The 13,774-nt window shown below is 35.1% G+C and overlaps 1 protein-coding gene across 9 annotated transcripts in view; it reads left to right on the forward strand.

The window, feature by feature from the left end:
* LOC129907618 (ATP-binding cassette subfamily G member 4) overlaps positions 1 to 13,774 on the forward strand; it is a 217,799-nt gene that overhangs the window by 109,211 nt on the left and 94,814 nt on the right. For 5 of the 9 annotated variants that reach the window (XR_008771092.1, XM_055983916.1, XM_055983917.1 and 2 more), the window contains exons 7-9: positions 11,459 to 11,697; positions 11,757 to 11,888; positions 11,943 to 12,329. Coding sequence is in view for 8 of the 9 variants with exons in the window: in XM_055983916.1 (XP_055839891.1) it covers positions 11,459 to 11,697; positions 11,757 to 11,888; positions 11,943 to 12,329 (758 nt within the window). In the remaining variant the exon portion in view is untranslated. Of the gene's footprint in view, positions 1 to 11,458; positions 11,698 to 11,756; positions 12,330 to 12,393; positions 12,991 to 13,774 lie in introns of those variants that run through there. The other 4 variants (XM_055983912.1, XM_055983911.1, XM_055983913.1 and 1 more) reach the window with 2 other exon arrangements.

Genomic DNA, 13,774 nt, shown 5'->3' on the forward strand with positions numbered 1-13,774 from the left:
GGTGTTATTCTTCAAAAATACACAGGAACCAAAAACTAAGTCAAATCAAAAATTTGGCAGATACGTGTCAAGTTATTTTATTTATGCTCTCTAATAACATGAACATTATTTCAAATACCTTTCGTGCTGATTTTTGGTGAATTATTTCTCAAACATCGAATTTCACGGTTTTGACTTTTAAACGTCCGTATCTCGAGTAGCAGATTTTTTACATTTTTGGTTTGTATGTGTGACTTATATAATTTAACAATATCTATCGATTCCAGTATCTATTTTTTTTCTACAACTCTTTGTTAAGGATATAGCTTTTTGACCTTTTTTTAAATTTACCTCAGTTTCCCCTTCTAAAATGTCAAATTTCTAGAAATCCTGAAAAATAAAATTTTTAAATGTAATTTTCTCTAACATAATTTTTTTTTACACCTCTAACACTTACCATATAAGCAGGGTGGTGTGGTCGAAAAAACTCAAAAAATGAACTTTAAGGAGTGGCAACCCTATGCCTTGACAGGATGTCGCCAGGCAACCCATGTGCAAACTGTTTCTTTAGACACCACCCTTAGGAAAATATAGCTTTCAACTGGTATAACGAGGTGGATAGGTCGTCCTATGACGGGATTTTTTCCTTTAGTATATTGAAATACGAAAATAAGGACTTCTTCAAAAAATTCCCCCGCAAAAACGGTAAGTTAAATTAAAAATTTGACAGATACGTGTTAAGTTATTTTATTTTTTCTAACTTATCAAATAAAAAATATTTAAAAAAATTTTAAGACTGATTTTTGGTGAATTATTTCTCAAATATCGAATTGGAGTATCATGACTTTAAAAAGACTATATCTCGAGTTGTAGATTTTTTACATTTTTTATTTGTATGTATGGCTTTTATGTTTTTTTAATATCTATCGAATCCAATTTAAATTTTATTTCTATCACGTTTTGTTTAGAAAATAGAGTTTTGCCCTTTTTCTAAAGTCACCTTTGTTTACCCTACTAAAACTTCAAATTTTTAAAAATCCTGAAGACTATATCTCGAGTTGTAGATTTTTCACATTTTTTATTTGTATGTGTGGCTTTCATATATTTATAATATCTATCGATTCAAATTTCAATTTTATTTTTACAACGTTTTGTTTAGATAATAGATTTTTGCCCTTTTTCTAAATTCACCTTTGTTTACCCTACTCAAACTTCAAATTTTAAAAAATCCTGAAAATTAAAATTTTTAAATTAAATTTCCTATGACATTATATTTTTTTTATAATTCTTAGGCTTGCCATATAAGCAGGGTCGCGTATTCAAAAATCTGCAAAAATTAACTTTAAGGCCTGGCAACCCTATGCCTTGACAGGATATCGCTAGGCAACCCATGTGCAATTTATTTCCTTAGACACTAGTTTTCAGAAAATATAACTCTCAACTGGTATAAAGATGAGGGTAGGTCGTCCTATGGCGGGATCTCCTACTATGAGGGTCCTTCTTCGTCCCTTTTTGCATGTTTTGGACCATGTGGTAATCTGTACCATGCAAAGTGCATTGGCTCAACTAATGCATTTATTGAAAAGATTGTGAATTCTAAGTTAGCTTATTGGTACTGTACAGATTGTCGTAAACTTTCTCTTTCTCAACTGGCATTTAAAATGTCTTCCTTTTAAACTGACATTACAAAACTCTCTCAAGGATTCCAAGAACTGATCAGTGCTTTCAACATTGCAGTATCTAATCTAAGTTCGTTTTCTCTCACCAATGAAATGATAGACAGCTCGACTTCTACTGAAGATCTAGTCCCCGTACCTCTACCTATTAATATTTCAACTATTGAAGAAGATCTCCTTGCTCAATCTGGATCAGGTAGAACTTTTGAACATGTACCTAAGGGAAATAACAACAAAAATAAAAGATATCGAGACACTTCTCTAAATGTTAAAAAGTCTTAAAAAACGAAATTTCACTCTTCCCTAATTGTCTCGAAACACACGCCCCAAGGCGAAAATAAAATACATACATATATGTATGTGCTAGATGTCCCAAACCCAAAATTTTCAAAATAAAAATATCGGTCCATTGAAGGTAGAGGACATCAAAAAAATGCTTCCACATATTTTGCACCCTCATTTTAAAAAACTATTTAAAAAAATTTTGTTTTGGCTTATATTAAAATTGTATAAAAGTTTTTTTTTAACAAAAATTTCGTTGAAATCAGATAAGTAGTTTCGGAGGAAATCAGATTAAAAAAGATCGGTTCTATGGCAGGTACCGTTAATAAATGATTATCAAAATAAAATTTTTTATTGAAAGAAAGACCTTGTCTTAAAACTTATATTTGAATTTTTTTAACAAAATCGTTGGAGCCTTTTTCGAAATATTTCAATTTTACTAAAATCGGTACATGCCAAGTACCTTTATTACCTGGAGAGTCGCCAAATAACGCTACATACCAAGTTTGACATCAATCGGTCTATGCGTTTAGGCTGTAGCTTCGTTTACAGACAGACAGACTGACAGACTGACAGATTGACAGACTGACAGACTGACAGACTGACAGACTGACAGACTGACAGACTGACAGACTGACAGACTGACAGACTGACAGACTGACAGACTGACAGACTGACAGACTGACAGACTGACAGACTGACAGACTGACAGACTGACAGACTGACAGACTGACAGACTGACAGACTGACAGACTGACAGACTGACAGACTGACAGACTGACAGACTGACAGACTGACAGACTGACGGACTGACGGACTGACGGACTGACAGACTGACAGGACGACAGACTGACAGGACGACAGACTGACAGGACGACAGACTGACCGACAGATAGACAGACTTCTGGGACCTACTTTTTTGGCATTCTCTATCATCGTAATGTCATGGAAAAATGTTATCTCAACTTTTTTTGTACGAATGCATAACTTGATATACAGGGTGTCCCAAAAGTAACGAAATATGCTGATAGGCCAACTTTAGGGCTCTCAGAATTTGGTAACTTGTTCATCCCAAATCCTTACGGTTTTCGATTTAATGCAGTTTTTGTGAAATTTCGAAAAATGCCGACTTTGCATTAGTATTTTGCTTCCTTCGCTCATAATTGATTTTTGTTTTTTACAATTCTTCCACTAAAACGTTGCCTAATAATAGGAAATAATTGATTAATCAAAATATTTTTTATTTCATACGCCATTTTGCTGCAAATTAATTAACAGTTTCATGTTTTATTAAAACTCAATTTCTTTTATTTCAGAGCAGCATCCCGAAAAAATTGTTTGGTGTGATACTGGTTTATTATTTTAAAAACTTGCCGTGTTATTGCAGTTTACAAAAATGTATACAAATTTCCAAAGTTGAAATTAGAACGAAAGATGTTACAATTTAAATGCAACAAAACAGGGCTGTTCCGGATTGATCATCATAAATATTTTCATTTAACATATCTTTTCGATTCATCATAAATCTTTCATTTAACATAAATTTATTGACTCACTGTATTCCGAATATGTTTCTTTTTACTTGCGCATGTATTGTAAGCATAAACCAGTATTTTCTTATCACTCTTGTAATCGCACTTTGTAAAGCTAATTTGCATATTCTGAATTATAATCTCGTTCACTTGGATCGAGATCACCAGCTAGGTAACACCTGTCTACAAAACAATTAAATATATATTGAATTATTGAACATTGACTTTTTCTAATTAATTATATCAACGTTGGGTATAATTCCGCTACATTATTTGGTCCTTCTCGTCGAATAGAATAAAAGAATCAATCATTCCTGTGGTTAAAAAACATTAAAAAGACAGTTCGATCGGTTTATAAAACATTAGTGCGAATCAATTAAATTGTAATACAAATCAAAGCGTGCGTATTAGAACTTTGAAATTGAATCACGTGCAACGTACAGGCTTCTCGTACAATTTAATTAAAAAACTTTATTTCGTTCAGAAATCTAATTCTTTTTTTTTTATTATAAAAAATGAACAAAATCAAAAAGAAGATTTCGGTTGCAAAGAGGTGTATAACACAGACAGTTTCGTTTTCTGAAAACTTAACGGATGAATTTGATATCGAATTGATTGAGCTTCGATTAAAATATCTCGAGACCGCGTGGGAAAAATACAAGGGGCTCATTGACGAGTTAATCGAATTCGTTGATGATGCTAATTTTGAAGAATCAGATATCGATATAACTGAGTATGAAGAAAAATATTTAGTAGCACATTCTACTTTAACTAAAAACCTTCGCGCGCGTCAGGCGTCTACGACTACGCCACTCAAAGAGTCAGTTGTCGAAGACCTTGCTAGGCAGCAGTCATCTTTTTTAAAATCTTTTAAAGATTCCAATAAAACAAAAACGCTCACGCTTCCAACCTTTCAAATTCCACCATTCACTGGAGACTACAAGGAATGGCCGTGTTTTAGGGATTTATTTCTTGGGTCTATAGAAAATAGAGACGACATAACACCAACCCAGAAATTTCGATATTTAAAATCCTTGCTTCGCGATCGACCCGCAGATTTGATAAGCAAAATTCCGGTGTCAGATATCAATTATGTAGACGCGTGGGATCGATTGGTTAAACGATACGATCGGTCGAATCTTATTGTCCATTCTCATATCCAGGATTATTTATCACTTCCAAGTGTTCCATCGAATAATTTGGGGCTTCTAAGAAAGGTTTCTGATAGTGCTGATGAGTGTATTAGAGCTTTGAAAGCACTCAAGGCTGAAGGTCGGGATCCATGGCTGGTGTATATTTTGCTCATGAAATTAGATCAGGAAACCAAGGAGGCATGGGCAAGGGAGGTAGGGTCTCGTGATAACTGTGGAATTAAGGAGCTTTTGGAGTTCTTACAACTTCTCTGCGACGCATTGGAATCGTGTCAATCGCTAAATCGTTCGGAAACGCGTCGTAAAAATCCAAATACTATTCGGGCCCACATTGCTGAATCAAAGCAGGGCTCCTCACGTTGTCCAATGTGTAATGATGAACATTTGTTGGGTCAATGCACAAAATTTTTCAATTTCAATTGAACAATTGAATCACGCCGCGAGTTCGTAAAAGCTAAATCCCTTTGCTTTAGTTGCCTCAGACCAGGACATTCTGTAAATAAATGTCGTTCAAATTATCGCTGTCGTTTGTGCAAATCTAAGCACCATTACTTAGTGCACCCTGAAGGTGAAGATTCTTCATTTTCTAAACCGAAGGCAGATTCTGTTCAAGGATCTGTGGCAGATCCTGACAAATCGTCAAGTTCAGTTATAGTTAGTAACCATTCGCCATTTAAATCATTAAAAAATCGACAAACCATTCTACCAACTATAGTTGCTAAGGTTAGAGATAGGCAAGGGAAATTTATTAGCTGTCGCGTTTTATTGGATTCCGGTTCACAAAGTTCGTTTATTTCTGAATCATTTGCGCAAAAACTCGGTCTGCCAAGAACTCATGCTCGTATTCCAGTCGTTGGATTGTCTGCAACTGAAGCAGGGTACACAAGAAGGTGTGTTTCAATCAAATTGTATTCGCGAATCAATTCAGGAACCCTTCCAGTGGACGTGTTTATCCTTTCAAAACTTACTTCCAATTTGCCAACCTGTTCCTTCGATACTTCTTCGTTTACCCATATTCATAATTTGGACCTTGCTGATCCCACATTTAATGTTTCTCGTGCCGTTGATGCCTTATTAGGAGCAGATAAGCTGTGGAATATCTTAGAAGGGAATCAAATCAAGGGTATTGAAGGTACACCATTTGCTCAAAGTACTGTCTTTGGTTGGATTATTACAGGGGAAGTTCTTACCAATCAACTAGAGGTATTGTTCTCTTCTCTTTCTTCAACTGTAGATATTGATCAGATTTTAAGAAAATTCTGGGAGCTGGAAGAAGTTGGTCCTTGTTCTAAATACTCAGGTGAAGATCTTGCAGAAAGTCATTTTCGTCAAACCTTTTCTAGCTCTCCTGACGGTCGTTATATAGTTCGACTTCCATTTATTGACAATGCTACTCCTTCATTTGGTAATACACTTCACGCTGCAGTTTTACGTCTTCACTCAATGGAACGTCGTTTTACCAAAAACAAAGAACTATTCGAATCTTATTCCAACTTTATGCGCGAGTACTTGGAACTTGGCCATATGGAACGGATTTCTCCAGAGGAGCTGGTTCAAACACCTGGTCACCATTTCTATCTGCCACATCACGCGGTCTTCAAAATGGACAGTGTTACAACGAAACTCCGTGTGGTTTTCGACGGGTCTTCGAAGGATTCTCTAGGTCGTTCATTGAATAGTACATTGCTTGTAGGGCCTTCAATTCAAAGAGATCTTGTTGGCGTTTGTTTAAGATTTCGGCAGCATCGATATGTCTTCTCAGCTGACGTTGTGAAGATGTTCCGTCAAATTCTGGTTGATGATGATCACACAAATTTCCAACGCATTGTATGGCGCGAAAAACCAGGTGACGAGATTCAACATTTTCGACTCCGTACGGTCACCTATGGTACAGCATGTGCCCCATTTTTATCGATTCGTGTCCTTAACCAACTAGCTGAGGATTATCGTTTAGAGTTTCCTAACGCTTCTCAGGTTCTGCTTAATGATGTTTATGTTGACAATGTGATGACAGGCGCTGACTCAATTGATTCTCTTTTAAACCTTCAATCTGAGTTAGTTGCCCTGCTCTCAATTGCAAAGCTCAAATTGCGGAAATGGAGCTCTAACTGTTGGCCTTTTCTTAATCGATTACCTGCTGAGGATTGTGTACATTCGGTGATTGATACTGAAGGATCTAACAATTCGGTGAAGGTACTAGGAATGTATTGGGATCCTTTTCGAGATGAATATTTATAAGTATGAGCTCACCTTTGCCAGAGATAGTGTCAACTCGTCGAACGCTCCTGTCAGAAATATCGCGTATTTTTGACCCTCTCGGATTCCTAGCACCATCGGTCATTTCATTTAAGGTAATGTTCCAAGCCCTTTGGTCCTAATTTGAAATTAGGATGGGATGACCTCTTATCAATCGGTGTAGCTGAGAAGTGGGTCTGTTATCGAGGTGAACTTCCATTCTTTCAGCAGATACGCGTGCCTAGACATATATTTCTATCATTGGAAAATATTGAATTACATGGTTTCTCCGATGCTTCGTCCGTTGCTTATTCGGCTGTGGTATATTCTCGCTGCAAAATTGATTCCGAGAACTATAAACTTACGATAATTGCAGCCAAAACGAAAGTAGCTCCATTGAAACCCGTGTCCATTCCCCGTCTTGAGCTGTGCGGTGCTTTTCTACTCTCCCGGTTGCATACTCGCGTTAAATCATTCGTGACTGCAAACATTACAAAAACAATTGCGTGGTGTGACTCTGAAATTGTCTTACATTGGTTGGCTTCTCCTCCTCGTCGCTGGGCCACCTTCGTCGCTAATCGTTGTGGTGAGATTCTAGATACTGTTCCGAGTAGCTCTTGGCACCATATTCCTTCTGAAGCAAACCCTGCAGATTGTGCGTCGCGTGGAATTCTGCCTTCAAAACTCCTAGAACATACGCTTTGGTGGAATGGTCCAAGCTGGCTTAACCGTTCCGAACAATAATGGCCGGTATCGCAAAGAACCTCGGAGTGTGAAGCGGTTACAACTGAAGAAAGAAAGCTGCCACAAATTGTACTATTTTCATCTGCGTCGTGGTACAAAATTCAAAGAATTATAGCTTATTGTCTCCGGTTCAGACACAATTGCATTCAGAAAAAACTTAATCATGAACGTCGCGTAAATACACTCAGTTTATGTGAAATTCGGGCTGCTAGGACAGCTATTATAAGGCATGTCCAAGAGATTTCATTTGGAACTGATATACAAAATCTTTTAACCCATAATCAGCTTCCTACAAAATCAAAACTCTTACGATACATATACATTTCTTCTCTTATAGTGACAGATATTCATATCAACAGTTTACACACAGGAGTATCTGAAACATTTTCGATCGTACGCCAACAATACTGGATACTGGGTAGTCGCAATCTCATTCGAAAGATAGTTTTTAGTTGCAAGACTTGCTTCATGCAAAGCCGTCTTCGTAGCAACCAGCTGATGGGCGACTTGCCTGTTGAACGAATTCAACCAACTCGACCATTTATGAACTCAGGGGTGGACTATGCCGGTCCCTTCACTATTAAATTCTCGAGTGGTCGCAATCCGTGGTCGCAAAGACATACGTGGCGTTGTTTGTCTGCTTTTCAACGAGTAACCTCACAACTGATGCCTTTCTTGCAGCCCTGAGAAGATTTGTTTCTCGAAGAGGACGCTGTGCCAATCTATATATAATAATGGCACCAATTTTCAAGGTGCACGAAGATGTTTGACAGAGATGCACAAGCTAGTTATGTCACAACAGCATAATAGCATCATATCAACATCACTTGCTCGAGAGGGAATCAACTGGCACTTCATTCCACCTTCTGCTCCTCACTTTGGTGGGTTGTGGGAGGCGGGAGTTAAATCAATGAAGTTTCACCTTCGTCGAGTTGTTGGTTCATCTTTATTAACCTTTGAGGAGCTTTCCACAGTGTTAAGTCAAATTGAAGCCATTTTAAACTCTCGCCCTCTTTGTAGCATTTCTGACAATGATTTAAATCCACTAACACCAAGTCATTTTCTTATAGGTGAACCTCTTACCTCAATTACAGAACCAAGCGTTGAAGACATTCCCCAAAATCGGTTAACTCATTGGAATCTATGCAAAAAATGGTACAAGGATTTTGGCGGCGTTGGCATATGGAATATCTTACAACACTGCAGGATCGAAAAAAGTGGCAGAAGTCGACACCTAACTTACAACCTGGAGACTTGGTCGTTATAAAGGAGCCTAATCTACCTCCTACCAAATGGGTACTTGCTAGAGTGGAAGACGTTACACCGGGTGCATATGGTATTGTGCGAGTTGCCACTATTAGAATTGCAAATGGTACATTCGTTCGACCCATAACAAAACTTGCGCTACTCCCTGCCAACTGAAACATCGTTCCAAGGAGGGCGAGATGTTCCGGATTGATCATCATAAATATTTTCATTTAACATATCTTTTCGATTCATCATAAATCTTTCATTTAACATAAATTTATTGACTCACTGTATTCCGAATATGTTTCTTTTTACTTGCGCATGTATTGTAAGCATAAACCAGTATTTTCTTATCACTCTTGTAATCGCACTTTGTAAAGCTAATTTGCATATTCTGAATTATAATCTCGTTCACTTGGAACGAGATCACCAGCTAGGTAACACCTGTCTACAAAACAATTAAATATATATTGAATTATTGAACATTGACTATTTCTAATTAATTATCTCAACGTTGGGTATAATTCCGCTACAAGGGCTTTTCAGAGAAAAATAACAAAGAAAAATAAACACACTTTCTCGACTGTTTGTTTATTTCTTTTTGAATAAAAGTTTCGACTTTTGTTTGTTATTTTTCTCTGAAAAGCCCTGTTTTGTTGCATTTAAATTGTAATATCTTTCGTTCTAATTTCAACTTTGGAAATTTTTATACATTTTTGTAAACTGCAATAACACGACAAGTTTTTAAAATAATAAACCAGTATCACACCATACAATTTTTTTCGGGTTGCTGCTCTGAAATAAAAGTAAGAAATTGAGTTTTTATAAAACATGAAACTGTTAATTAATTTGCAGCAAAATGACGTATGAAATAAAAAATATTTTGATTAATCAATTATTTCCTATTATTAGGCAACGTTTTAGTGGAAGAATTATAAAAAACAAAAATCAATTATGAGCGAAGGAAGCAAAATACTAATGCAAAGTCGGCATTTTTCGAAATTTCACAAAAACTGCATTAAATCGAAAACCGTAAGGATTTGGGATGAACAAGTTACCAAATTCTGAGAGCCCTTAAGTTGGCCTATCAGCATATTTCGTTTAATTCATTACTTTTGGGACACCCTGTATAGTATCTATATCGCAAGTTATAAAAAATAATTAATAGGTGGTTTCATGCTGAAACCACGAGGAAGCAAAGGGTTACCCTTTACTTTTACGTAACTTCACTGATGTTGACGCGAATAGCTCTGTTAAAAAAACGCAAAAAACTTTAATAATTGGGGTTATTTTCCCTTGATTTTTTTTTCCCATATTCGAAAAATTGGTAGCGAGAACTTTTCGAAATTGGGAAAAAAATTCTCATGGAAAAATAGCTAACGGGAACTCTTTGTTTATGGGAAATCTTGTGTTTTTTCTGTTTGAATATTTCCCCGTTATTTAGTTGCCGGAATTGAAAGCGGAACAAACAATGAAAGCAATTCTCAGCAAAATAATAATACAAACTTCAATAAAAATTTATCTTTTTATGGTCGAATTCATCAAAAACTCAGCAAGTTCAAGTTTTAATCACTTTTATGAAAAAAAAAAAAACATATATTGATAATGGTTTCACAACAAATCAGTTTGAAGAAGATGTAGCAACAATTTTGAAAAGAAGTAGATAAAGATCTTTACAGTTTGGGGCCACTAACAAAATCTTTTTCTGAATGCAAAAAAAGCAGGTGATAAATATTGATAACCATGATATATTGCAAGCATGCGCTTAGCTTGACTATAGGATGAATGGCTATTGGTTACTTGGTTTGCGGTATGAGATCAGATAGCATATCAAGCAAATGTTTAAAGAATGGTTGTTTACTCTATAACAGCGATGGAATCTGTAGAAGAAAAGATCAAATCATTTTTTTTATATCAATAAATATTTTTACTAACACTGGTTGATTTACTTCTAATGGATTTGAATTATCTCTTAAACTTTGCCTTATGGTTCTTCGTTGTTTTCGCATTGTTAATAAAAAACGATATTCTTTTAATTTTTAATTCCGGATTAGGACAAGCATTTTTTTTTCACTATCATTCACAAATTATGTTCGAAAATTAATTTATTTTTTTCATGTTGACAAAATTTGTTCGCAATGAATCCGTGGGGAATTCCCGATAGTAGGAACTTGTTCCTGGGAAGGAAAAAATCCTAGGGAAAAATATTTCCCCAGGAATTCCCGATAAGACTGAATAGCTTGATTTTTAGAATGACATGACTCTTTGTAACCGGGTGTCAATTGATGTCATTTTTAAATCTTTTGTTTAATTATTAATTTCAAATAAAGCATTTTGATTAAAAATTAAAAACGGTTGCCATTTTCTCTGATGAAACTAAATGAAATAATTTTTTTGGCCAAAACTTAAAGTTCTGTTGAAATTGACAAATATAATTTTCAAAATTTGTGTGTTTCTATACTCGCAGTTAGGCTGTTGCTGCAAACAATTCCATTTTGCAATCTTTGAACAACAACTTGACAACTAGAATTATTGAAAAAAACACATTATTTTATGTATCATTTAAATATTTTTTAATTTCGAGTTAATTATTTTTGAACACATTTTATAGCGGACTGGATAGTTTAATCGCCAACCAATGCATTTTGTTGTTGAAAAAACTAGCTCAAGAAGGCCGGACCATAGTTTGCACAATTCATCAACCATCAGGACTAGCTATTCAAATGTTTGATGCCCTATATGCTATTGCTGATGGAAAATGTATCTACTCGGGAGCCACTCGTAACCTCGTTCCATTTCTAGCACAGGTGGACCTTAAATGTCCCGAAATTTACAATCCTGTTGACTATTGTTATATAATTTTCTAGTTTTTCTTTACGAATTTTATTGAAAATATAATTTTAATTTAGTGATGGAAATCGCTACAGACGATTATGGTAAACAAAATCATAAACTTACCGAAAAAATTAGGAATGGGAGAAATCGAGATTATGTAAAAACAATTCAAGCCGGTTACGATGTAATCAAAAACTCAGGAATTGGTAAGCATTATGTACTAAAATGTATGTATTACAAAAACTATGTTTTGTTTTCAGAAACACGTCAATCAGGTTCAACTGCCTATACCAAAGAAACATCAAATGAATTAAAGCATAATGTCAACATAAAAGATTCAAATTTAAGTTGCTATATACCAAAGAACACAATTACTGCTCATAAGCTTTGCAAACGAGAAAATGTTTATGCTACACCATTTTATCTGCAAACAATAATTTTACTAGAAAGGACGTTTTTAATACTTTGGAGAGATAAAGGATTGACGTTATTGCGGATTGTTGTACATTTAATAATGGCTGCCTTGGTTGGAATTCTATATTATGGAATTGGAAACGACGCTGGAAATGCTTTGAATAACTTTCGATACATTTTTTATACGCTGATGTTCGTCATGTATACATCCTTTTCATCAATTTTAGTTAATTGTAAGTGAAAAAATAATTCATGAATAATCTCTTTGAATAATTCAATACATTATTGATCGTCAAGATCTAAGTAATAGGCGCCTATTACGATTGTTCATCCGATGTCCATCGACATTGTGATCAAATTGGAAAAAATTGCTATTTTTAAGTCGATGACGTAATTGTTTTCTCAGAAACTGAAAATGAACATGGCATAAATATTGATATGAAGCGAACATGAGGGTTTCACGACAAAAATAATTTTTTTTTAAGACGGATGTAGAGTACCTAGGCTTTGTAGTGTCTAGGGATGGCATAAGGACTTGCCCTGCGAATGTAGAAGATCATTTCAATTTTGGCGTCAGAAGATGTTACGGCGGACGCTTCATCACATGGTTTTTTTAATAAGAAGTAAAAAACAAGAGTTATTATTGGAAAATCATTGTTGTTGTTGACTTCTGAAAAACTGATTGTACTCATATTGCTGGTCAATAGAATAGATTCACCTTGGAAACGGAAAAGGAGACTTTTTCTCTTAGAAAAACGTTTTCGTGAATGCTTTTTCAAATCAGGTCTTTTTTTCCTTATCAGAAAGAGGTAGTTGAAAAACTATTATAACGGTATATGTATATCCTGTTTCGGAATGTTTCTAAAAAAGGACTTATTTTGATGGATCAATAGAATAGGCACGGTGGGCAGGAAGCATCGATAGGTATCACAAAAATGTCGACAAAAACTGCAAGTTGGGTTGTATTCGTTGATGATTATACGTCCAAAATCCGTTGGAATTGAAATCCTAGCTGCTCCTTTTCAAAAGTTATTCATATTTTTGTGTTTCTAATCGGGACAATGTGGAATAAAAATCTTGGGGAGATTACGATAACTTAGGCGACAAGAATTGATAACTTTTTTTTTGTAGAGGAGTTTAATACAATAATTTTTTACTATGGGAGGGGGGGGTCCATCTCCCCCCGTTTAGGCGGGAGGGGCAATTTTCTAAAATATCAAGTTAAATACAAAAAAAAATTATCTAAAAACAACGGCAACACTTACAGTAATGAATGATACCTTTTTCAAAAGCCAGGATTGTACACTTGATTCTAATTTTTAAATAAAATTATTGCAATTAATTTTTCTCGAAATAATCAACTTCAAAGTCAAAATTTGGGAAAAAAGTTGAAAAAAAAACACATTAAATACAATTTTTACCAAGATATTGTAAGTTTAAATATGAAATAAATCTATGAAGTAAACTGCCTCAATCAATTTCTTATCAAATACTTAAAACCATATGCTTCTATGCCTTATAATATCCGAGAAAATTGAAAATAAAAAAATTACCTTTTTATCTGATTTTCATTTTCTTAACTATTTTCGCCAATATGAACAGCTTTTTAACTTAAAAGTATCATGTCTGGCTCACTTCGCGGATTCTCAGGATTCAAATTTCAAATGCTGCCCCCCTG

Source organism: Episyrphus balteatus, chromosome 1 (assembly GCF_945859705.1).
Source record: "Episyrphus balteatus chromosome 1, idEpiBalt1.1, whole genome shotgun sequence".
NCBI lineage: Eukaryota > Metazoa > Arthropoda > Insecta > Diptera > Syrphidae > Episyrphus > Episyrphus balteatus.